Raw genomic sequence first — 27,696 nt, 5'->3', positions numbered from 1 at the left:
GGAGTCTGCAGAAAGAATGAACATGTTCATCTGCATCCACAGAAATCAGAATTTCTGCGCCGGAAGCATCTGGCATAGAAATTCCACTGTGTGCACAGTGCAGCAGAATCCCATTGAATTCAGCGGAATCTCCGTGCAGATTTCCAATGCGGAATTCCGCACAGAAATTCCAAGGTGTGAACATGGCCAAATAGTTTTACACAGGACGGCAATGAAACCAACAATCTGTGCCAAATGAAAAACCCAGATGTCAATAATTTTATTTTCAATAATCTGAAAAGATCTTGTAAATTTGCAATCACTGTAGGGAAGTTTCAGATATGGCTTGTTCTACCAAGGGTCTCAAGAAAACTGGATCTGCTATGGTCAGAAATTTTAAGTGACATTATGTACATGTAGTCTCCAGCCTCTCTGTTGCCAAATAGTCTACTTGACAATACAGGATTAAAAAACAAACATTCAGTCAGTGCAGATGGTATGTGACCTTTTGGTGGCTAAAATTGGCCTACTATCTCAAGCTATAAGAAGGGGGCATCCTCTACGTCTTGAGGAAAGATGGTTTCTACACCAGCACAGACAGGGGTTCTTTACTGTAAGGCTAAGTTTCCACTTGGCCAAAGTCAGAAGTGGATCCATAAGGGAGGAGAAGTGTAAGTCCTTCCTTTATATGTCCTATTCCTTTTGAATACACTTTGGCTTTGGCTCAAAAACTGCCAGAAAAAAAGTAGAAGCTTAGCCTAAGAGCAGTGAGACTGTGCAACTCTCTGCCATAGGAGGTGGTCATAGTCAGGACGGTGTTCAAGAGAAATACATTACTATTTAGGTTAGTCTAACTCCAAACCTATGTAAGCTCATTAATAATACATCTGACAAGGCCATTCGAGGATAACTCTACTTCTAATGAACACATTATGTACATGTAGTCTCCAGCCTCTCTGTTGCCAGGACTAGGACTGATAATAGGCCCAGGCATTTAAGACTAAGCAGCCCATTTTGTCATGGGTGTGGTTATGTGAAGGTGGATCCACAAAGGTGTCAATGGGTGGGTGGCTGGGGGTGGGATGGACATGGGGGGGTGGGGAGGATGGACATGGTACAGTACCTTGAGCAAGCCATTTTTCTTCCCCGTTCTTCCCCTCTCCGGCAAGGCACTCATTCACTGCACCGCAGGGGGAGGGGGACACTGGGGCATGGGTCACTACACTGTGCTGGTGCAGCTTCTGTGTTCTTCCCCTCTCTGGCTGTGCACTCTCTCTTACTGGCCTGCAGGGGGGGAGGGGGACACTGGGGGACGCACAGCAAAGACCACACAAACTTCCCTCCCCCTGCAGCACCGAGGAGGGAAATTAAAAAAAAAAAAATTTACGCCAGAATCCTGCGGCACCCCGGGCAGTGCCAAACTGCACCCCAGTTGGGAATCACTGAGTTAGACCAATAATACCAGTATACAAGGAGGAATATTATCCCCATACATATTACCATCATACTGTTACTGACTAAATCCTGTATACTGAGACCAAAATTACTAATAACACCAGTATACAAGGAAGAATATTCTCACCATGCATATTACCATCATACTGTTACTGACCATATCCTATATACTGAGACTAATACAGTGACCCCTCGACTTATGATGGCCTCGACATATGATCATTTCAACATATGATGGCCTCTCAGAGCCCATCGTATGTTGAAGGCAGCCTCGACATATGATGCTGCTGTGTGTCGGGGCCATCGTACAAACAGCTATCTGACAGCGCTGACAACTTCAGCAACTGACCGATAGTTGTTTAATGTGCCCGTGTGCCCCGTTCTGCCTCCTGTTACTCACATGCTGTCCTGCTAACTCACTCAGGCTTCCACTGTGAGCTCCGTGTAAGCCCCCCCCCCAGTGCAGCCATAGCCAATAGCCTGCAGCATCTTGCTGCAGGCATCCAATGAGCGTCTGGCTGCCCTCCCCTTCCTTTCCTATAGAGCTGTAGTTGGCAGGATCGTAATGGAGGACATTCTGTACATGCATGCTGGGAGTTGTAGTTGTGCAACAGCTGGAGGCACCTTGGTTTGTTAAACACTCCCCATACACTCCACATACAATGGTCATCCCAGAACCAATTGGCAGTTTCCCATAGAGATATGTATTCAACATACAATGGTTCCGAGGCCCCAGAACCAATTACCATTTTTACATAGACATATGTACTCGACATATGATGGTTTCAACATATAATGGTTCTCCTGGAACCAATTAATATCATATGTTGAGGGACCACTGTATTACCAATAACACCAGTATACAACAAAGAATATTCTCACTTGCATGTTACCATCATACTGTTACTGATCAAATCCTGTATCCTGATCACTTGTTACTTTCTCTGACACCGGGTGGAGCTTGTTGACATCACCGCTGCTGGGCCTCACTGTGAGTACCACCAGCGGTGACGTCATGAAGCTCTGCCCGGTGTCAAAATGGAGGAACTGACAGATGATCGGGAGCACGCTTCGGAGACAGGTGTTAGGGCTTAACCAACAATTAGATTATTAATCGATAAAATTAATCTTTAGCTACAGCCCTAAATACCAGTATACAAGGAAGAACATTATCACCCTACATATTACCATCATACTGTTACTGACCAAATCCTGTATACTGAGTAATATTACCAATAATACCAGTATACCAGGGGGAATATTATCACCATACATATTATCCTCATACTGTTACTGACCAAATCATGTATACCGAACAATATTACCATGTGCCCTATAACCTGTTTACACAGGGGGATGTGTGGACGACTAACAATGACTTTTAGGCCAACACAATCTCAATGATCAGCAATTGCTCATTCAATGGCTGATCTTTTTACATGAGTCAATATTCATAAAAATTTTAAATGTCTGCAAACATCTTGACAAATTGGTACTTTGTGCCCATTCTAGAGAACTCACATAGCCTTTATTGAAATTGCTCAGAAATCTCATGTCTAGTACTGTACTATACACAATAATAGTCCTTTTAATTGGAGAGTTAGTTAAAAGTTTATTGCTGTGTAATTTCCTGTGAAATTCGGAGTCAGATTAAATATCAGTGCACTCGGTGTTAATAGTTGCTGTGATTGAGGTTTAGTCATTTTTTGCTGTATTTGTTGACCTGTTTCCTGAGAGACATGATGTAATGGTAAGGGTGTGTCCGCCAGCGCTAGGTGTGATAACAATGGGATAACCGGCACAAGATAGAACAGGACTTTTGTTCCGTGCACTGGAGCCGTCATTTCCTCATAGGTATGGAATGTCAAGGGGATATGGATTTCAAGGAAGTTGATTTAACACCTTCAATGCAGTCATGTAGGTTATTATCTGATGGTTTTGAATTAAAGGGGTATTACAGTTTTAGGCCATTTATGTTGTAATAAGTTATAGAAATTTCTAACATACTGTATCAATTCTTTGTGTTTTCAAGATCTCTGCTTGCTTGCTACTTCTTGCCATGTGAGGGGCATAAGGATGCTTGACTAAACACAAGACACAGCTCTGATAACTATAACTGTAAAGCTGGCTGCACATATAAGAGAGTTTGTTTATCTCACAGCTATCAGTGATCTGAAGTAAACCATGACGTTGCGTATTAAGTGGCTGCAAGCAGAGATCTTGAGAATTTCTGTGGAAAGAATATTTTAAAATTGTATAACTATTCAAGAACTAATATTCTAACCAACATTATACAAATAATAAATATTCTGGAAACTAATATCCCTTAAATGACTTTAAACCAAGAAGCATTTGGTCCATAATAACATATATAGAAGTAGGAGATAAATGCCACATTACTGCACAGCGTCCACCCTCCTCCTGTCACCTATACATGATAGAAACATTTGTCACCTATACATGATATAGACTATTGCACAGCCCTGACTATTCTTTCCTAATTGTTGGCCATTAAGGAAAACTAGAAATGTATTAATAGAAGTAAACCCAAGAAAATGTTTCCACACGTTGAGCAGTTTATTATAAATGTACATATACTGTATATTGTTTTTTCTATGTTTTGAGTTTTTAGATAACTATTTATTGTGTGGTATGGGGTGTGATGCAGGGCAGATGGAATTACCCTAGGGGCAGATGGCATTAACACCTTGTATTCATGATGCCAGGGCGTGTTTTTTCCTCAATACCACCCAAAGGTATTCCGCTGGATGCTGGGCTAGGCACGAGGGCAATAATGACTCCAACACCAAGCTACAGACAACGGTAGCTTTGAGTGACAGATGGTACAGTCTATACAGTGTAGTCAGGCCCACGGAGGTGACCAGTGACTTCAGAGACCTTAAGGGGTTGCTGGGACTTGCAGTGGTTTGGGACAACTTAGTGCAGGCCACTCTGACTTGACAATAGATGACAGTGACTGACTTGACTGGAGACAGACTAAGCTGTGACTGTAGCTTACTTGTAGACATGTAACTTGTGGCTGCAGACTTGACTTGAGGCTCCTATGACTCCAGACACACTCTTAGGCTCGACTGCACCTCAGCAAAGACTCAGGAACTAAGAGAGAGAGAGAGAGAGAGAGAGAGGAGACTCCTCCCGGGGCTTTTATGGGGGGAGACTCTGGTGGGGTCCCATTGGTCACTCTCAAGTCACCTGGTCACTGATACCTCCTGGGTAACAATCACATGACAACTCACATGACAACTGGTGATCACATGTTAACCTTTCTTAAAGATACAACATTCTTATATACATAACATAGTTACATAGTTAGTATGGTTGAAAAAAGACATACGTCCATCAAGTTCAACCAGGGAATTGAAGTGAAGGGTGTAAGGGGATAAGGGGAAGGGATGTAGTTTTATTTCTTCATAAGCATTAATGTTATTTTGTTCCAGGAATGTATCTAACCCTGTTTTAAAGCTATTAATTGTTCCTGCTGTGACCAGTTCCTGAGGTAGACTGTTCCATAAATTCAGTCCTCACGGTAAAGAAGGCGTGTCGCCCCTTTAGACTAAACCTTTTCTTCTCCAGACGGAGGAAGTGCCCACTCGTCCTTTGGGGGGGGGTTAACCTGGAACAGTTTTTCCTCATATTTTTTGTATGGGCCATTTATATACTTATATACGTTTATCATATCCCCCCTTAAACGTCTCTTCTCAAGACTAAACAATTGTAACTCCTTTAATCGCTCCTCATAGCTAAGATGTTCCATGCCCCATATTAGTTTAGTCGCGCGTCTCTGCACCCTTTCCAACTCCGCAGTGTCCCTTTTATGGACAGGTGACCAAAACTGAACAGCATATTCCAGGTGAGGCCGTACCAATGCTTTATAAAGGGGGAGTATTATGTCCCTGTCCCTTGAGTCCATGCCTCTTTTGATACATGACAATATCCTGCCGGCTTTGGAAGCAGCAGCCTGACATTGCATGCTATTCTGTAGTCTGTGATCTACAAGTACACCCAGATCCTTCTCTACCAGTGACTCTGACAGTTTAATCCCCCCTAAGACATACGATGCATGCAGGTTATTAGTACCCAGATGCATAACTTAACATTTATCCACATTGAACCTCATTTGCCAAGTGGATGCCCAGACACTTAGTCTATCCAAGTCATCTTGTAACTTATGCACATCCTCTATAGACTGTACCGTGCTACAAAGCTTGGTGTCATCTGCAAAGATAGAAACAGAGCTGTTAATACCATCCTCTATATCATTGATAAATAAATTAAACAACAGCGGGCCCAGTACTGAACCTTGGGGTACACCACTAATTACCGGGGACCAATCAGAGTACGAATCATTGACCACCACTCTCTGGGTTTGGAAACTTTAGTTTGTAACTGGATTGAACACTGGCTCATGGATCATACCCAACGACCTTAACTTACCTGTCAGACGACTATGAGGGACAGTATCAAACGCTTTAATATAGAGGATAATAAACATAGGGGATAATATACAATTACAGTAGAACAGATGCAGGGGACACTGCAGGGAGGCTGTCTGACAGGGCAGCAAGGGTACGGGGTAACAACTCCCGTACTGGGCCGCCACAATTGATAGCATAAAGAAGTATAAATTTAAGTGCAAATATGAAGGGGTGGTTGCTCAAAAAAGTTCCTCCCATTTAGTTTATACTGTATAGAGAAAGATTAAAGAGTGTACAGGGTTAAAAGAAACCCTGAAGGACAGCTCACATAGGCTGGAGAAGGACTGTAGAGCAGATATAAGGCAGGGGGGAATCGTATAGGCTGTGTACCAGTATAGAGAGAAATTACAACTCGTACAGCACATCGTAGAGGCTGTATCAACAAACATAAGCAAACTGTTTAGTAAAGACCCATAGAAAAAAAATGTTTTTGCATATTAAGTACCAAGAAAGAATAAAAATATGCTTTTCAAAGGTGTCTTTAACTAGTATAACCTATAATAGTCTCTTTATGAGATTTTGTATGTAGGGAATCTTGCATCTAATGATTGAGATTAAGAAGTTTGTCTTACAATGGACAATAAACTCTGTGTAGCAGTTACATGTTAAAGGGGTTATCTGGGCATAAAAAAGCAGAGTTAATTTCTTCCCCAAACAGCAACCACCTCTGTCCTCAGGTTGTGTGTGGTATTTATTAATTGGCTCCATTCAATTTAATAAAACTGCAATACCACATACAACCAGAGAACAGGCGTAACACTGTTTTTGGAAGAAATTGGCACAGAAGAAATAAGCTTTGTTTTTCTAATCCTGCATATCCCCTTTAAAGGGCACTAGTCCTTGTCAAAAACAGACTTCATACTTTTTTTTAAACAGAAATGATGTTATAAAGATAAAACCTACAACCAAATGGTTCTATAGTTAGGTCCTCTACTGAAGCCAACATGACTTAAAGGTAAACTCCTAGTAGGTCTCTAAGTTCAAGATCTGTCCTTGTTTTGTAATAAGTAGAGAGGACATGATAGTATTAGTAACCAGTTAAATGATGGGACTTTATTACCAGAGCTACTCAGATGACAAAGGCTGCATTCTGATTGGTTATTGTTTGTCCCCAAATTCCTACAATAACACAGAAACTGTCCTTTATAGGTGTCCTAGAACAAGACTAGTCCCACCAGTGGCCCTTTTAGCAGTAAAATGTTAATAAACTGATGGTCCAAAATTTGATTTTAACCCCTTAAGGACCAAGAACGTATGAGTACGTTCTTGGTCCCGCTCCCGTGATATAAAGCGGGGTCCCACGGTGACCCTGCATCATATCACGGCGGGCCCAGCGTCATAGTGAAGCCGGGACCCGGCCGCTAATAGCGCGCAGCACTGATCGCGGTGCCACGCGCTATTAACCCTTTAGCCGCGTGCTGAAAGCTGAGCCACGCGGATAAAAGTGAAAGTAAAAACTGCCGGCTAGCTCAGTGGGCTGTTCGGGATAGCTGTGGTGAAATCGCGGCATCCCGAACAGCTTACAGGACAGCGGGAGGGCCACTACCTGCCTCCTCGCTGTCCGATCGCCGAATGACTGCTCAGTGCCTGAGATCCAGGCATGAGCAGTCAAGCGGCAGAATCATCGATCACTGGTTTCCTATGAGAAACCAGTGATCAATGATGATCAGTGTGTGCAGTGTTATAGGTCTCTATGGGAGCTATAACACTGCAAAAAAAAAAGTGAAAAAAAAAGTGAAAAAAAAAAAAGTGAATAAAGATCATTTAACCCCTCCCCTATTAAAAGTTTGAATCACCCCCCTTTTTCCATAAAAAAAAGTGTAAATAAAAATAAACATATATGGTATGGTATCACTGCGTGCGGTAATGTCCGAATTATAAAAACATATAGTTAATTAAACCGCACGGACAATCGCTTACGTGTAAAAAAAAATTCCAAAGTCCAAAATAGTGCATTTTTGGTCACTTTTTATATCATGAAAAAATGAATAAAAAGTCCTATCTATCCGATCAATAAGTCCTATCAATGCAAAAATGGTACCGTTAAAAACTTCAGATCACGGCGCAAAAAATGAGCCCTCAAACCGCCCCATACGCGGAAAAATAAAAAAGTTATAGGGGTCAGAAGATGACAATTTTAAACGTATTAATTTTCCTGTATGAAGTTATGATTTTTTCCAGAAGTCCGACAAAATCAAACCTATATAAGTAGGGTATCATTTTAATCATATGGACCTACAGAATAAAGAGAAGGTGTCATTTTTACCGAAAAATGTACTATGTAGAAACTGAAGCCTCCAAAAGTTACAAAACAGCGTTTTTTTTCAATTTTGTCTCACAATGATTTTTTTTTCCAGTTTCACCCTAGATTTTTGGGTAAAATGACTGATGTCATTACAAAGTAGAATTGGTGGCGCAAAAAAATAAGCAATCATATGGATTTTTAGGTGCAAAATTTAAAGAGTTATGATTTTTTAAAGGCAAGGAGCAAAAAACGAAAGTGCAAAAACGGAAAAAACCCTGGTCCTTAAGGGGCTAAAGTGATGGGTTTGGAGGTTTCTATTCGCCCAGTGGAGGCTCCATCATGGTCTGATAGGTGGAGTCATGATGTTTAGTATTGCATGTATACTGGCTGTCTTGTCCCTCCACGCATGCATGTTAGAGACACTTCTGATTTTCCTTCTGGTCCCCTTGCATGCAGGAAATAAAACAGATAGGAAGTGCACACAATCGAAGTGCTTTGCCGTTCACTGCCGCATCCGCTTCCAACACCCCCAAAGTGATCACTGCTCAGTACAACAACCCAGCCGGCCTCTATTCCTCTGACAACATCCAAAACTTCAATAACACTTTGGAGACAAAATCCTCTGTTACCCAAGTGCCAACTAAAGTGTAAGTATGGCCTGTACATTCTATAGTGTATGGGACTGTATATGGTCTTTTTGTCATTGTAATACATTTCTTGTCATTCTGTTATGGGATATTTCACATTCCACCAACTTTTAAAGAATATTCTTCTTATTGTCACCCTATAAATTCTGTGTAATTGTATTTAATTCTAATCATTTTCTTCCTCTTTGTTCACAAGCATTCTACAGATGATTGACAGATGGGAAACTAACCATATGTTTTTTCATTTACCAGAGACCTGTCAAATTCCAACGTGCTTTCAGCATGACTTACCAGCCACTAAAATCACCTACAGGCTCCATCAGGTGCTTTCTCCTTACAACGGTCTGCTCCTAGATTATAGTAGGTCAGACAGGGATACCACCTTTCCATGATCCCAATGAATAGTAAGGAAACGGTCTGTAAGGATAGTGCCCTTGTGATGTCACTAATCCTTATAGTTTATTTTAATGTCAAATATAGTAAAGTAGTTCTCCATAAGAGAAACAATGGCCATGTAAACTGATTTCACATCTCCCTTAATATGTAGAGAAGAGTCCACTAGATTAAATATTATATTTATGTACTGGTGACTGGCATAAGTGGCATCAATCGTCCTATGAGGTCACATTAGTTGCTCATCATTGCTATTGTCATGTAATATGGCATACATTATTAATAGTTTAATAAACTTAATTACCGTATATACTCGAGTATAAGCCGACCCGAATATAAGCCGAGGCCCCTAATTTCACCCCCAAAAACCCAGGAAAAGTTATTGACTCAACTATAAGCCTAGGGTGGGAAATACATCATCCCCCCAATGTAATCATCCAGACCCCCGTCATCATCCCCCCCCCCCTCCCCTTCATCATCACAGTCTGTCAATCTCTTCATCGGTGGTCTTCAACCTGCGGACCTCCAGATGTTGCAAAGCTACAACTCCCAGCATGCCCGGACAGCCATCGGCTGTCCGGGCATGCTGGGAGTTGTAGCTTTGAAACCTCTGGAGGTCCACAGGTTGAAGACCACTGCGGCCTTCGTCATCATCCAGACCCCCCTTTTGTTTTGTACTCGCCTCCCCTCGGTGGGAAGGAAGGGTGAGCTGGTCCGGGCCATCTATGCTGCAGGGACCGTCCGGTGGGGAGGGTTAGTCGTTGCGGGCTGTCCATTTTCACCGGGGGGCCCTCTTCTTCGCGCTTCGGGCCCGGCCCCCAGATTAGTGACGTTGCCTTGACGACGATGCACAGGAACGTTGCGCATGCTGGGAGTTGTAGTTTTGCAACATCTGGAGGTCCGCAGGTTGAAGACCACTGAAAAGGGATTGACAGGCGGAGAGTTCACTCGAGTGTAAGCCGAGGGGGGGCGTTTTCAGCACAAAAAATCGTGCTGAAAAACTCGGCTTATACTCGAGTATATACGGTAACAACATAAATCCTAGTTTATTAGCCTAGAGGGTTGTTTTATATACAGACTTTATATAGGATAGTGATTGCTGTGTGCAAACGTTTACACAATATTAACTTTGACATTTCCTTCCTTTTTTGTTGTCTGTCATAACATCTCTCTATCTACGATCTTTAACCTTATACTGGTTTCTAGTCCCATTTCTCCCTCTGCCATGTTTAAAGCTCCCCTGGCTTCTGTCTTTAACCCTCTTCAGTCACGTACTTCCCCTGGCTCTTTGCAAAGGAGGCACAGCACCTCCTCTATCCCAAATCAAGTGCGAGTGGTACCCGAACAGTTAAAACAAGCTGCACAGATTTGTCCCCACAGTCCCGTGGAGGTGGATGTTCCTGGACTCAAGGTCACCCACATCCAGTTTAACTCCCCATTACAGCTCTATTCCCAGGAAAACATTATGGACACATTGCAGGGGCAGATCTCTTCTATTAACCCAACTTACTCCAGGTAACATTGCCTGTGTGCACAATTACCTGGCACTGTGCATGTGTGATGTGGACTGGCTCCGCCTCCCTCTTAGTTGGCATCTCACTGTAACACCCTGTAATACGTCTTCCTCTCACCTTATCCTTTTCATCCAGAACACGGCTTTTCGGTTTGAACGTCATGTGCCTGCATGCAATGAATATAATGTAGAACATATTGTTATGTTATTGCTCACAAGTGATTTTTGACCTAAACATTTTCCAAGTTTTGTCCTTTTGATAAAAAATAAATAAAGAAAGAAAGAAAGAATTCCATCAATAGTTGAAGACCAATCATATCTGATATACACCTAAGGGGTTTAAAAAGGGCCCCGCTCTACAAGAGCATCTACTTTTGGTTGATATATTCTATTTCCCAATGTTCCATTTATCCTATTGAATCACTACTTGGTTACACATCTTTTATCGGTTGAGGAGAACAATTCATCTCATTTGCGGTCTTTTATGGATTGAGTCTATATTTTGGCAATGCTGCTTATCTATGCAGTAGGGTTTAATTCATATGAAATACTTAGTCACGACTAGAACAAAGCTATGCATGGGCTCAGTATATCCAAAAATTCATGCCATGCTTACCCTCTTACGCTTCATTTACAAAGTGAGACCTCATTGGTCATACCTACACATTCGTAATAATTCGTAAAGTGGTAATCTGCACATATAAGGTTTTTCATATTTCTCTGAGGGCCCTATAAAAATTAAGAAATTTTAGATGCCTGGGTAACCCAGCTGGTAGACCAATAACCAATTCAGCTGATGTAGACCAGTGTCAAACCCATCAGCATAAACCAGAGATCCTCTTTAAGGGCACCATGGTAAGGGGAGGGTACAAATTGTTGCACCATTTGACTAACAGCAATTATCAAGGAAGACAGTAGGCAAGTAGTGTACTGTCCTTAGTACTGGTGATTGATGGGCTATGTGTATATATGCAGATACCCATCTTTTTCAATTATCAGTATATTGCTAAAGATATAATTCATGGCTAAGGAAAGTCTTCTCTACAGGTCAAGAACACTTGGCGTGCATGCTTTAAAAACATTTCTTGTTTTTTCACAGTAAATGCAATGGTCACAGTGTTTAGTTCACTAGAGGGGTAGAAAAATACGTGTGGGGCAATTTTAAGATCAAAACCGCCTTAAAGGGGTACTCCACTGGCCAGTGTGGAACTAAATGTTTTCCTGCAGCCATGCCCCCTCCTGACATCACGGCCACGCCCCCTCAATGCAAGCCTATGGGAGAGGACACCCCACCTCCCATAAACTTGCAATGAGGGGGCGTGGCTGTGACACCACAAGGAGGTGTGACCGATCCCCGAAGCGCGAAAACAGCGTTCAGAACATTTAGTTCCACACTGGCCAGTGCAGTAACCCTTTAAATAAAATGAGGCCCATAATGAATGTTACAGGGCACTGAGTTACTGGTAAGTAATGCAACCATCTAAATGCAATGTTGAATTTTCTCGAGTTTTGTGTTTGTACATGTGTATTTCTTTTTACTTGTGGTACTAGTACGGATATGTTAAAGCAGTTGTCTGGTATTAGAAGATGGGGTCTGCTTTTTTCCCCCTATAAACAGTGTCGCTCAGTCCAGAGGCTGTTGTTTTTAGTGTTCCAGCTCCGGCCCATTTCCTTGAATAAGTCTAAACTCCAGTGCAAAGCTCAGCCCATGGCCGCTGCTTCAGAGGAGAAAAGCAGATCCCTTCTTACAAATCTCCTGCCACACAGTGGGACAAACACAGGGTGTAGACTAATCCACTTCTGCCTTTTTTTCCTGCCACATTTAGTGCTGAGCAACCTCAGCCTGCCACTATACGGAATATCGAGAAAGATTCTGAAGTTTACAAGATGTTGCAAGAGAACCAAGACGCCAGTGAACCACCAAGACAATCCGCTTCTTTCTTAGTTTTGCAGGAAATTTTAGAAACTGATGAAAATGGTAAGTGGCTGATACTTTACTGAAATCGGATTGAATATGGGCTTAAAAGTTTCCAGAATTTTTTTTTTTCTTCTAACAGATTTTCTAATTGATGTCATGGCCTATATTTCTTTTCCTATGGTTGTAGGAGAAACAGCTTCGTTCAAGCCCATGGGCTGTGTGGTATTGTAGTGCAATCTCATTCAGGTCAATGGTGTTAAGTTACAATACCATATATAACACCATTGACCTAGGGACAAACCCTGAGTCACTAATACCCTTGTTAATCCTACCCCCTAAAACTTAACTTTTATTAAGATAATAATAAATAATAATGTTGTGATCAATTAGGTTAAAATTTGGCCTCCTTGTGTGTATTAACTGTGTAAATTGTTAACTACAAGCTGATTGCTGTCCTAGTGATTTAGTCACAGCCAGTGATCTGCAGTATCACTGGTTAATGAGACACACAGGAGGTTTAGTAAAAGCTAGGTATGCCCCCTCTACATGTTTCGTTGCAGCAGCAACGTCTTCAGGAGGGAAATGGGCATCCAATGGATGCCCATTTCCCTCCTGAAGACGTTGCTGCTGCAACGAAACATGTAGAGGGGGCATATCTAGTATTAGTGACTCAGGGTTTGTCCCTAGGTCAACGGTGTTATGTTGAATTGACCCTAACCCATTCCGGGTTACTATTTGTTGTTAAGTTACAATACCAGACACAGCCTATGGACAGCAGTGATGCTGTTTTTAGGAAGAAAAGATAAAGGTTGAGTGTATTGTTTGCAAACCTCTCTGTCCACTTACATTAAGAATCATTTTAATGATTTATCATTGTGTATAATACCTTTAGGCATGAATTACAACTAGAACACATGACATTTCACATGATACAACTATGAAACACATAAGACTTGTAAGAGAAGTCACTGTTAGAGTCAGTGAAGAATAACATGATTGCAATAAACTATATGACTTGGCTATTACGCTGGTTCAAGGTCAGGACAGCCCAGACAGACAAATCGAGTATTTAGTTGCCAAGTTGGATGTGTCCATACCTGCCTGCTAATATCTCATGTTTTTCCACTATTCACCTAAGCTCCTGTCGGCCACATTAGCTACAATGTGTTGACTTTTGTGTCTCTACCTTTTTGTATAATAAAGCATACAATATAACTCGCCAATGTTGCCATGCAAACATGTAGGCCCAAAAGTCAACTCCTCTATCCCACCCTGCCACATCTAGACAGCTATGAAAGTTTCCTCCTGGTTGTAGCTGTGGTGGCCCAATACAGGAGTTGTACTCCTATACCCTTGCTACCCTGTCAGGCTGCCTCCCTGCAGTGTCCCCTGGGTGACCTATGGGACCCCACTAGAGTCTCTCCTATATAAGCCCTGGGAGAAGTCTCTTCACTCTTTTTGGAGACTAAGTCTTTGTTGAACTACAGTGCAGTCAAGTCCTAGGTGTATGTCTGGAGTCCAGAAGAGGCCTAAAGTCTGTCAAGCAGCCACAAGTCCACTACCCCCAGGTCTCAGTCAGAGCTGGTAAGCTACAAACGGGGTATAGTCTGTCTCAGTCAGTCAAAGTCAACCTGTCTTCAGGCAACGTGGCCTGCTTAAAAATTGTCCCAGTAAGTCCTAAGGTCTCTGAAGTCACTGTCAAAGCTGTGTAGACCATTCCACCTGTCTAACTCAGTAAAGCTACCGTTGTTCCATAATTTGGCGTCTGAGTCATTATTGCCCCCGTGCCTTGCCCAGGATCCAACGGTATACCTTCGGGTGGTATTGAGGATAAACCACGCCCTGGGTCACGAATACAAGGGGTTAATGCCATCTGCCCCTAGGGTAATTCCATCTGCCTTCATCACACACTCTACCACAATAGGACAAATTATTTCATGGTCTAACAACGCCATAGTACCTTGAACTGCTGCTACTTTTAGTGCAGATAGAACAAATATGAGCATTTGTAAATCTGAAGAAGCCGCAGTACCGTGGCCCTTTTTAGATGGCAGCCAGAATGTGCTGGCAGTTGCAGATTTTTTATGGTGCCCGGAAATGTCCTTCAAGGTTATTATGCAGGGATTGAAACTTTTAGGATGTATTTACAAACACTGCAGGTTTGCAGTTGTAAAATCCACAGTTGCGGATCCACAAGGCAATTATGTATGTTTGATTGCCTCGTGAAATCCGCAATTTGCAATCCGCAACTTCAAATCTGCAGATCCAGTGGGTGTAAGGCTCTTTCACTCGGGCGGATCCGCAGCGTATGTTATGCTGCGGATCTGCCAACAAAGGACCCTACATTGCTGCCTCTTCTGTGCCTGCCCATAGCAGCAATCCGCCACTACGAGCAGATGTGCGAGTCAACGCACGCGCATCATGGCCGCTCCCCCTGCTCCCTGAGCTAGGCCAAGAGCAGCCGCGATGTGTGCGAGTATTCTGCGCATACCTGCAGTGACTCGCACATTGCAGCGTATCTACTCGTAGCGTCGGATTGCTGCTATGAGGAGGCACAGAAGAGGCAGCACTGTAGGGTCCATTGTAAAATACGCTGCAGATCCATCTGTGTGAATGAGCCCTTAGAGTATGGTCACATGTTTAAAGGGGTACTCTGGTGAAAAACTATTTATTTATTTTATTTTTTTTTTATCAACTGGTGCCAGAAAGTTAGCCAGTAATTTGTAAATTACTTCTATTAAAAAATCTTAATCCTTCCTGTACTTATTAGCTGCTGAATACTACAGCGGAAATTCTTTTCAGTTTGAAACACAGAGCTGTCTGCTGACATCATGAGCACAGTGCTCTCTGCTGACATCTCTGTCCATTTTAGGAACTGTCCAGAGTAAAAGGAAATCCCCATAGCAAACATATGCTGTTCTGGACAGTTCTTAATATTGACAGAGATGTCAGCAGAGAGCACTGTGTTTCAAAAAGAAAATAATTTCTGCTGTAGTATTCAGCAGCTAATAAGTACAGGAAGGATTAAGATTTTTTAATAGAAGTAATTTACAAATCTGTTTAACTTTCTGGCACCAGTTGATTAAAAAAAAAAAAAAACTTTTCCACCGGAGTACCCCTTTAAATCCGCAACGAGTTCCACTATCATTCACCTCAACGGGTCAGTGGAAAATCCCTAATAGTGGCAGGTTTGTAGACTACCAATGTATGCATTGTAGTGGATGATTGCGAAACTCTCTGCTAGTTATCAACGTGTGAACGTACTCTTTAGGGCGCATTCACACTGCAGAATGTCCGCCTGAAAAAAGTCCGGGCAGAAGTTCCATGCAAAGCAAGTGTCGACTTGCCAATGCATATGAGAGTGGATTCCACACAAAAAAAAATGTCCATTCTTTCAAAGTTTCAGAGTCCAAAATTAGAATTTCCATGGCACACAGCAGTGTGCATGGTGCAGCAGAATCCTATTGAAAACAATGGGAGGCTGCTACACCGGAATTTCCAAGCTCGAAAATTCCATAATGTAAATAGACCATTATATTTAGAAGCACTTAAAGGGGTACTCCGGTGAAAAACTTTTTTCTTTTTCCCCAATATCAACTGGCTCCAGAAAGTTAAACAGATTTGTAACTTGCTTCTACTTATCAGCTGCTGAAGTTGAGTTGTTCTTTTCTGTCTGACAACAGTGTCCATGTCAGGAACTGTCCGGAGCAGGAGAGGTTTGCTATGGGGATTTGCTCCTACTCTGGACAGTTCCTGAGACAGACAGAGGTGTAAGCAGAGAGCACTGTGGTCAGACAGAAAATAACTCAACTTCAGCAGCTGATAAGTACTGGAAGGATTAAGATTTTTTATAGAAGTAATTTAAAAATCTGTTTAACTTTCTGAAGCCAGTTTATATGGAAAAAAGTTTTTTTATCGGAGTACTCCTTTTTTAAGCTGTTTTTTTTTTTTCAACATGAAGGATCAGACACTCACTAAACCACACTGATGGCACAGCAGGTAACTAAAGTGACCATTCACAAATGATCAGCACATATAGGCGGATGTCGGCTGTTCTTGATGTGGTCATATACCTTTTCATTTTGGTAATTCAGTTTGTTGTAGAAAATGTGGAGCTAATAGGGAACCTTTGTACACACCAGTTACAGAATACATTTGCAGACGGGTTATTATAGATTAAAGGGGAACTCTGGTGGGAAGAAAAAAAATTCCATCCAATTTTTCAATCATCTGGTGCAAAAAAGTTAAACAGATTTGTAAATCACTTCTATTTAAAAATCTTAACCCTTCTAGTACTTTTCAGCTGCTTTATACTACAGAGAAATTAGTGATGTTCTTTTCTGTCTGACCACAGTGCTCTCTGCTGACACCCCTGTCAGTGTCAGGAACTGTCCAGAGCAGGAGAGGGATTCTATGGGGATATGATTCTAATCTGGACAGTTCCTGACCTGGACAAAGGTGTCAGCAGAGAGCACTGTTCTCAGACAGAAAAGAACATCACAAATTTCTCTGTTTTATATAGCAGCTAATAAGTACTGGAAGGAATAAGATTTTTTTTTTTTTTTTTTTTTTAAGTAATTTACAAATCTGTTTAACTTTCAGGCACCAGTTGATTTGAAAACATTTGTTTTCTACTTGTTTCCACCGGAGTTCCCCTTTAAATAAATTGCCAATCTCTTCTGTTGCCAGATTTTGAGGGCACAGAACTTGTATTCACAGGTCCTACGGGGGAACAGTTTATAGATCCAGGTATAGGATGGTGTGTGGAACGATCACTCTTTATCACATGCACGTGCAAGCTGCTCACCTCTGTCACCATGTGCGCTATTCCCGCGGTCTACTGCATGTTGTTGTAATGGCAGGATGGCGGTGCAGTAGTCACCAGGCTGACACCTCTTCTCTGATCTGCTTCTTGGTGTATGAGCAACTCTTAGCAGATAAGTTGCCGCTTTAAAAAAGGTTATATAGAGAGCAGCCTCCCCATTGGTGGCTACAACTGAGATATAAGAGCTTACAGCATACTGGTATATACTTTGGACAAGAAGAAAACAGCATGCTGTAAATTTCTTAGGTCCCCTATTGGTGTGTAAAGGAAACAAGAGTGTTCTCGTTTAAAGGGATACTCCGGTGGAAAACTAACTGGTGCCAGAAAGGTAAACAGATTTGTAAATTACTCCTATTAACAAACCTTAATCCTTCCAGTATTTATTAGCTGCTGAATACTACAGAGGAAATTCTTTTTTCTTTTTGGAACACAGTGCTCTCTGCTGTCATCACGATCACAGTGCTCTCTGCTGACACCTCTGTCCATTTTAGGAACTGAACAGAGTAGGAGATAATCCCCATAGCAAACATATGCTGCTCTGGTCAGTACCTAAAATGGACAGAGATGTCAACAGAGGGCACTGTGCTCGTGATGTCAGCAGAGAGCTCTGTGTTCCAAACAGAAAGGAATTCCCTCTGTAGTATTCAGCAGCTCATAAGTACTGGAAGGATTAAGATTTTTTTATAGAAGGCATTTACAAATCTGTTTAACCTTTCTGCACCAGTTGATTAAAAAAAATAAAATAAAAATAAAAATAAAATAGTGTTTCCACCGGAGTACCCCTTTAATTCTGTGTATGTAGGAATGTGATCTCCAAACTGTGGACCTCCAGCTGTTGCAAAACTACAACTCTCAGCATGCCCGGACAGCCGTTGGCTGTCCGGGCATGCTGAGAGTTGTAGTTTTGCAACAGCTGGAGGTGCACAGTTTGGAGACCACTGATGTAGGAGACTTGGAGCTGAAAGGTGTGCCACTGTACGGGTTCTACACGTATGACTTCCTACACAAATAACATTTTTGAAATAAAGGAATTAATCTTGGTCACTGTTCTCATGACACATGCACCGCTTCCTACCGTTTCTTACATTCACAGGTCAAAGGCATTGCAGCTTGTATGTTTCGCATGTTGAAATGCAAAATAGATGATATTCTTGTATATGTATATGCTCATTTTGGTTACTTTTTTTCCATTACTGTACAGGGGAGAAACCTTCTGGGTTCCGTAGTGTGAGACCTCCTACTACCAAAGTGGCTGCCTCAGTGGGTAGTGGCCAGAAACTGCCAATATGTGATCACTGTGGAAATGGGATTGTGTAAGTACAAGCTCTTGGCATACAGCAGTACATTTTAAAGGGGTACTCCGGTGAAAACCTTTTTTCTTTTAAATCAACTGGTGGCAGAAAGTTAAACATATTTGTAAATTACTTCTATTAAAAAATCTAAATCCTTCCAGTACTTATTAGCTGCTGAACACAACAGAGGAAATTCCTTTCTTTTTGGAACACTGATGACATCACGAGCACAGTACTCTCTGCTGACATCTCTGTCCATTTTAGCAACCATGCATAGCAGATGCATAGCAGATGCATAGCAGATGCATAGCAGATGCATAGCAGATGTATCGCAGATGTATCATAAAGGCAGCATGGTGGCTTAGTGCTGGGGCCTTGCAGTGCTGGGGACTTGGGTTCAAATCCCACTAAGGACAACAATAAATAGAGCATTATTATTATTATAATAACGTCAGCAGAGAGCACTGTGCTCGTGATGTCATCAGAGAGCATTCCAAAAAGAAAATAATTTCCTCTGTAGTATTCAGCAGCTAATAAGTACAGGAAGGATTAAAATTTTTTAATAGAAGTAATTTAAAATATGTTTAACTTTCTGCCACCAGTTGATTTAAAAGAAAAAAGGTTTTCACCGGAGTACCCTTTTAAACATTCATGTTTCATTGCAATGGGGGCACTTGTCTGTATTTATTGCTTCCTGTGGGCTAGGGCAGCTTGAATACGTTGACTAATGCCTCTGAAACACAACAGCAATTAAAGGGGTATTCCAGGCAAAAAATTTTATATAAATCAACTGGCTCTGGAAAGTTAAACAGATTTGTAAATTACTTCTATTAAAAAAATCTTAATCCTTCCAATAGTTATTAGCTTCTGAAGTTGAGTTGCTGTTTTCTGTCTAACTGCTTTCTGATGACTCACGTCCCGGGAGCTGTCCAGCTCCTATGGGGATATTTTCCCATAATGCAAGGGATATTCTCCCATCATGCACAGCTCCTGGGACGTGACATCATCATTGAGCAGTTAGACAGAAAACTTCAGAAGCTAATAACTATTGGAAGGATTAAGATTTTTTAATAGAAGTAATTTACAAATCTGTTTAACTTTCCAGAGCCAGTTGATATATAAAAAAAAGTTTTTGCCTGGAATACCCCTTTAAAGGGGTTATCCAGGAATAGAAAACAGAGCTAATTTCTTTCAAAAACCACTCCACGCTTGTCCCCAGGTTGAGTGTGGTATTACAACTTGGCTCAATTTACTTCAACAGAACTGAGCTTCGGAACCACATCCAACATGGGGACAGACAGAGAGAGGTTTCAAAAGAAATTAGCTCTGTTTTTCTATTTCTGGATAACCCCTTTGATGGGTTTATACATATAGATACCCGGTCTCAATATATATTTTGAGACCATCCAAAAAGTTTGAGGAAAACCTATTTTTCAAATACAATTACATCTTTATTAACCCCCTAAAGGGGTACTCCTGGAAATTTATATATATATATATATATATATATATATATATATATATATATATATATATATATATATATATATATATATCAACTGGTGCCAGAAAGTTAAACAGATTTGTAAATGACTTCTATTAAATAATATTTACCCTTCCAGTACTTTTTAGCAGCTGTATGCTACAGAGGAAATTATTTTCTTTTTAAATTTCTTTTTTGTCTTGTCCACAGTGCTCTCTGCTGACACCTCTGTCCGAGTCAGGAACTGTCCAGAGCAGCATTGGTTTGCAATGGAGATTTTCTCCTTCGTCAGCAGAGAGCACTGTGGAGAAGACAAAAAATAAATTAAAAAAGAAAAGAATTTCCTCTGTAGCATACAGCTGCTAAAAAGTACTGGAAGGGTAAAGATTTTTTAATAGAAGTAATTTACAAATCTGTTTAACTTTTTGGCACCTGGTGATTAAAAAAAAAAAATGTTTTCCACTGGAGTACCCCTTTAAGGATGCAGGGCTTTTTAATTTTTGCACTTTTTTTTTTTTAACCTTCTAATAGCCATAAAGCTTTTAAATTCCCACTTACGGACCCATATGACAGCTTTTTTTGTACCACCAATTGAACTTTTGTAATTACATCACATAAAAAAAAAAATTAAAAATAATTTGTGGAGCGAAATGATAAAAAAAATAGCATTTTGTAACTTTTGGGGGATTTGGTTTTTACTCAGTGCAGAAATGACACCTTATCTTTTTTGTACAACTACAAGAATACCCAATTTATATATGTTTGATTTAATTTTACTACTTTAAAAATATTACAACTTATTGTACGAAGATTAGTATGCTTAAAATTGTCCCCTTCTGATCCTCTTTTTGTGATTTTAAACTTGTAAACTTATTTTATTGACATAAAGATGATTTGTACTTGAAAAATTGGTTCTTAAACTTCTTTGAGCAAATATTTAACAGCATTGCAGATTTCCATCACCTGTGACTGGTCCAAACTGCACATGTAGGACCAGTCACGCCCCCTCCCATAGACTTGCATTGAGGGGGCGGGGTGTGACATGATGCGGGGGCGGAGTCGTGATGTCACTATACTCCGGCCTCGTGGTCGTAACGCTTCACACTCGTAGCCTCCAGAGCTGGCTGCAGCTCACACAGGTGGGTGCTGAATGAGAGATTGTGGGGGTGCACAGCGGCGGGACCCCCGTGTTCATACATCTTGTCCCCTATACTCTGGATAAGGGGATAAGATGTCTTGGGGCCGGAGTACCCTTTAAAGTGCAGCTTATATACTAACAATGATACATATTGCAAAGTGCCAATTCTGACCCAATGTTGCTTTTAGCATGTAACTTAAAGGGTTACTCCAGTGAAAACTTTAATTTTTTTTTTATTTATTTTTTTTATCAACTGGGGCCAGAAAGTTAAACAGATTTGTAAATTACTTCTATTAAAAAATCTTAATCCTTCCAGTACTTATTAGCTGCTGAATACTACAGTGGAAATTATTTTCCGTTTGAAACACAGTGCTCTCTGCTGACATCTCTGTCCATTTTAAGAACTGTCCAGAGTAGGAGAAAATCCCCATAGCAAATATATGCTGCTCTGGACAGTTCCTAAAATGGACAGAGATGTCAGCAGAGAGCACTGTGCTCATGATGTCAGCAGACCGCTCTGTGTTTCAAAAAGAAAATAATTTCTGCTGTAGTATTCAGCAGCTAATAAGTACTGGAAGGATTAAGATTTTTTAATAGAAGTAATTTACAAATCTGTTTAATTTTCTGGCACCAGTTGATTTAAAAAAAAAAAAAAAAGTGTTCCACCGGCGTACCCCTTTAATCATCAAAAGAGCACGTGCACAAGTACGAGCAAGTTAGAAGGTGTGCCAGTACTAACATCTTAACAGTTTTGCCTGAGGACAGCTTTAGCAGTGTGAGAGCTGTGAAACAACAGCACCATTATTTTACTACACAACTTCTGGAAAACCAACTATGGATAAATAATGGTAAAGCTGGTGGAAGGCTGTAGCATATGCCAATAGTAGATCGCTCAGAAGACCCTGTATGCATTTACAGCTGTTCTTGCCCTTAGTACTCCTCATTGGGGTGATTCCATGTGCATCAGAGTTTTTATGCAGATTTGTCACAAATTTGCAGCAAACCAACACGTGTTATATGTGAATTTTGTAACAAATTTACAGTACCGTATTTTTCGTCCTATAGGACGCACCGGCGTATAAGACGCACCCAATTTTTAGGGGCAAAATCTAAAAAAATAAAGATTTTGAACCCAATAGTGGTCTTCAACCTGCGGACCTCCAGATGTTGCAAAACTACAACTCCCAGCAGAAACAGTTGACAGATCAGACAGAGGCCCAGCAGACCAACAAAAACAGCATGCACAATCTTACTGAGGCCCAGAACAACAGGTGTGGCCTCTTTATATAGGGAGTGCCTCCCAACCATTGGAAGGGGAACCACTTGGGAACGCACGCCAGCCCTGTAAGGCTAAGTTTCTACTTGCCGTTTTTCTAAAAAAAAAAAAACGCCAGTTCTGCTGCATGGTGTTTTTTCGGCCAAAAAAACGCTGCGGCCAGATGTTAGCTGTAAATCAATGAGAAATTGCTAAATTTTTATTCCACTTGGCGTTTTTGACTTTGGCGTTTTTTTGTTTGTTTTTTATCCTTTTGGTGTTTTTCACTTTTTTTTGGCATTTTTCAGATCGTTGGCAATCGTAGCATGTTGAGCCACTGGCGATTTTCTTTTTTTTTTGTAAAAATCGTGGCGTTTTTCTCCCATAGAATTCTATGGGAATGAAAAAACGCCAAGAAAAACGATATGTGGGTTTTAACTTTTGGCATTTTTGCTGGCGGTTTTTATTCTTTTTTTGGACTTTAGCTATGATGGAGGTACCTTTTTTTTTTTATTTTTTTTTAATAAAATTTCGTAGGGTACCATTAAAAAAAATAAGATACAGTAGTGATGGAAAAAATTGTATCTAACAAAATGTATCTTATTTATAACAAAATTTTTATTACTTTTTAAACAAGGATCAATTTGTGTGCAGGCGTGGACCTAAAAATGTTGCCGACAATAATAAAAATGTAGTGTGTGTGTGTTCACTTTTTTTCTTTATTTGTTACATTTTTTTTTAGGTAGTACTACTACTCCCAGAATGGAATACACTGTTCCATGATGGGAGTAGTAGTACCTGTACTAATAGACAGATCGCCCGTTGTATAATGTATAGATGCTACCAGCCGCTCTTCTTTGGTCCCCTGCACTGCTGTATATATACACATATTCATATTTCCCGCAGAGAGCTGTGATTGGCCAGATGGTTCCAGCCAATCACAGCTCTCTGTGGGAAATTTGAATAGGTGTGTATATATGTCAGTGCAGGGGACCATAGAAGAGCGGCCACCCGCATCTATACATTATACATGAGGATCACAGCAGGTTTCAGTAGGTTTCCTTAACTGCAGGTACTACAGCTCCCAACATGGAGCGCACTCTGCTTCATGCTGGGACCTGTAGTACCTGCATTAATAAACAGATCGCAACCGGTGTCAGAAGTTACACTCGCTGCGATCTGTCTATTAATGCAGGTACTACAGCTCCCAGCATGAAGCAGTGTGCTCCATGTTGGGAGTAGTAGTACTTGCAGTTCACTCCTGACACCCGCTGCGATCATCCTGTCTATAGCAGAGATGGAGCGACTGTATACAGCGCTCGCATCTCTTCTCTGTACTCCGGCCACTCACTCATTCATATTTCCCTCAGAGCGTTGATTGACTGCAACTAGAGATGAGCGAACTTACAGTAAATTCGATTCGTCACGAACTTCTCGGCTCGGCAGTTGATGACTTTTCCTGCATAAATTAGTTCAGCTTTCAGGTGCTCTGGTGGGCTGGAAAAGGTGGATACAGTCCTAGGAGACTCTTTCCTAGGAATGTATCCACCTTTTCCAGCCCACCAGAGCACCTGAAAGCTGAACTAATTTATGCAGGATAAGTCATCAACTGCCGAGCCGAGAAGTTAGTGACAAATCGAATTTACTGTAAGTTCGCTCATCTCTAGCTGCAAACATGCGGCCAATCACCACTCTGGGTGGAAAATATGAATGAGTGATGTTTTATTCACATCAGTGGCCGGAGTACAGAGCAGAGATGTAAGCGCTGTATAGAGCCGCTCCGCATCTCTGCTATATTATGGACGATCGCATCAGGTGCCAGGACTGACACCCGGGGCGATATGTCTAGAGTACAGGTACTACTACTCCCATCATGGAACAGTCTGTTCCATGCTGGGAGTAGTAGTACTACCAAAAAAAATTGAAAAAATTGAGAAAAAAAAGTAAAACACACACTTTATTAAAAAAAATTATAAAAATGTTGTTATAAAATATATACATTTCGTTTAATAATAATTTTTCCATCATTGCTGCATCCTTTTATTTATTTTTTATTTTTTTGGTACCCAACAAATTTTGGGTACCAAAAAAAACTGCCAGGTTGCAATTTCCACACAAATGAGAAAATGCCAGAAAAAATGCCAGATGCAGGAAATTGCACTGGCGTTTTTTCAGGTGTTTTTTTTTCTACCCAAAAAACACAGCACAAAAAACAAGTAGAAACTTAGCCTCAGAGAAAAGCAAGACACACAACATACCAGGCAATACAATAGGAATATGGCACCCAGAATGTTGCACGGCGCTGGTATGACCCTGGGCACATAGTATGTTGGTATTTGCCAAACAGCAGCGTTACCAAATTCATCATTGGCCCTTGTGTAGTTGCTTTTCTCCACTTTTTTTTCTTTTTTGTGTGGAAATTTGCAGACTTTAGGGAAATATTAAAAGCTTGCACAATGTGTGGTACATTTCATGCAAGTACACTAAAGAGAAAGATTAAAAACATGTAAGAGCCTTTTTCTAGGGGTCTGCTTGAGGGAGGAGTGTAGGTTTGCAAATTGTTGGACCATTTTCAGTGTATTTTCAGTTTTTTTGCAAATTTTCATAAAACCTACTTACACTTCATAAATTTCTGACCAACGCACAAAAAGTGAAAAAATATCTAGCAATCCAGTTTTGCAAAAATATGCACATGGGGAAAAAATGCGGAAAATATACACCAAAATGAAGACAAAAACCAATGATAAATTCTCCTCTAAATCCATATACTTCTAGCTCCCACTAGTGGTAAGTAAGAGATTGTCTAGTTAAAAAAAAATGGCCACCAGAATCTTAGCAGAGAACGGTCTTACTAGCCTTATTGTACAAAATTGGCTGTGTTTTAAGAGCTAATGGAGTATTCCAGCTTTATACATCTTATCCCCTATCCAAAAGATAGGGGATGAGATGTTTAAAGCCAGAATACCCCTTTAATACTGCACCCTAAATATGTATACCAGCTATAGCTACATGATCTGTATTCAAGATCTAGAATTAAAAACCTAACATTTTCAGGTGTAATGACTGGACCCTGAGAAAAGCTTTGTACATTAAAGGGGTACTCCGCTCCTAGACATCTTATCCCCTATCCAAAGGATAGGGGATAAGATGTCAGATCGCCGGGGTCCCGCTGCTGGGGACCCCGGGGATCGCCGCTGCAGCACCCCGCTATCATTACTGCGCAGAGCGAGATCGCTCTGCACGTAATGACGGGCAATACAGGGGCCGGAGCATTGTTACGTCATGGCTCCGCCCCTCGTGACGTCACGGCCCGCCCCCATCAATACAAGTCTATGGGAGGGGGCGTTGCGGTCTTCATGCCCCCTGCCATAGACTTGCATTAAGGGGACGGGCCGTGATGTCACGAGGGGCGGAGCAATGACGTCACGCTGCTCCGTCCCCTGTATTGCCCGTCATTAAGCACAGAGTGAACTCGCTCTGTGCAGTAATGATGGCGGGGTGCCGCAGCGGCGATCCCTGGGGTCCCCAGCAGCGGGACCGCGGCGATCTGACATCTTATCCCCTATCCTTTGAATAGGGGATTAGAATCCAGGGGCGAAGTGTACCCTTTAAAGAGTGCTTCCACACACTGGATTTCTGGTATAAACTTCACCGCAACTTTTGATGCCGTTTTTTTTAGTGGGTCCAGTGGAAGGAGAAGTAGAAGTCCTTTATATTTGCCATTCGTTTGAATACACTCCTGAATTTAGCTTAAAAAGCTGCAGCTACCTTTACACACAGTTGGTGCCGGACTACCAAAATGCAGAAAAACAAAAAATATAAAAAAATAAATATTAGTGCACACTAAAAAGTTTTAGGTAATGGCTCACCAACATTTAAGGTTTATTAAAGGGGTATTCCAGCCAAATATATCTTATCCCCTATTCAAAGGATAGGGGATAAAATGTCTGATCGCGGGGGTCCTCTTTGTTTTCGGGACTGGAGATATGACGTTTTGCCACACCTCCTCCATTCATGTCTATGGGAGGGGGCGCGAGGGCCGTCACGTCCCCTCCCATAGACGTGAATGGAGGGGGCATGGCATGATGTCACGTCTCCAGTCCCAGAAAGAAAGAGGTTACCGAGACTGGAGATGCAGCCCTGCCTAGTGCTGCTTAGAGATTGTGGGGGGTCCCAGCAGCGGGCCCCCTGCAAATCTGTCATCTTATGCCCTATCCAAAGGATGTATTTGGCCGTAATACCCCTTTAATTTTAACTACCTCCTAGGAATGATATTTCTCTAAGTAACACTATTTTTATCTTTCTTAGGGGAATATTTGTGAAGATCCGTGACAAGCCTCGCCATCCTGAATGCTACGTGTGCACTGACTGTGGCATGAATCTCAAACAAAAGGGGCACTTTTTTGTGGAGGATAAGATGTACTGTGAAAAGCATGCTCGGGAACGTATGACACCACCTGAAGGATATGAAGTGGTTACGGTGTTCCCAAAATAAACACAACGTCTCCGAGGCTAAAAAGTGACATTTTGTAGCCTGTTTTATGCTAAGCAAGGCTTCTGCCGTAAAGCTTCTTGAGAAAATACTGAGGAGGAACCTGTGGAAATTTTCTACATGATGATAATTTCGAACATCTATGATGTTTTGTTTTTTTTTCATCTTTGCCTTTGTTGATATTCAATACAGAAAATCTTTATTACAGAGACCGGTGTCATCTGTTTTATTTGCTACAGCTCTATGACAATATTTATAGTCCATACAAGGGCAGAACAATGTGTTTTTATATTAGAAAATGATGCAATACAGGTGGAAGGAACATAGAAAAGGAAAATGAGGATTGGGGTTTAGAGCACATCAAGGCAGTTATAATGGAGTTGCAGATTGAATAAGATGCCATTTTATATGACACCATTACATTATTGCAGTATCGATATATATGGTGGATAACACTTGAGAGAAGTATACTACAAAACATGGACTTACATATTTTTGATAGTGTTCCCACCAAAGATAAGCTGCTGTCAGATGTGCCATTTCAGGTGCATGTCCATCAGGTTTT

At 41.3% G+C, this 27,696-nt stretch overlaps 1 protein-coding gene across 4 annotated transcripts in view; it reads left to right on the top strand.

The window, feature by feature from the left end:
* PDLIM1 (PDZ and LIM domain 1) overlaps positions 1-27,340 on the top strand; it is a 76,834-nt gene extending 49,494 nt beyond the window's left edge. For 3 of the 4 annotated variants that reach the window (XM_056530329.1, XM_056530328.1, XM_056530330.1), the window contains exons 4-7: positions 8,632-8,822; positions 12,555-12,706; positions 18,673-18,784; positions 26,948-27,340. In XM_056530329.1, coding sequence (XP_056386304.1) covers positions 8,632-8,822; positions 12,555-12,706; positions 18,673-18,784; positions 26,948-27,134 — 642 coding nt within the window. In that variant the 3' untranslated portion in view covers positions 27,135-27,340. Of the gene's footprint in view, positions 1-8,631; positions 8,823-9,074; positions 9,146-10,421; positions 10,731-12,554; positions 12,707-18,672; positions 18,785-26,947 lie in introns of all 4 variants that reach the window. The other variant, XM_056530331.1, reaches the window with a different exon arrangement.
* The last annotated feature ends 356 nt before the right edge of the window (positions 27,341-27,696 follow it).

This window comes from Hyla sarda, chromosome 7 (genome assembly GCF_029499605.1).
Source record: "Hyla sarda isolate aHylSar1 chromosome 7, aHylSar1.hap1, whole genome shotgun sequence".
Taxonomy (NCBI): domain Eukaryota; kingdom Metazoa; phylum Chordata; class Amphibia; order Anura; family Hylidae; genus Hyla; species Hyla sarda.
The sequence above is the reverse complement of the archived record's forward strand: the minus strand, read 5'-3'. Positions and strand labels throughout refer to the sequence as shown.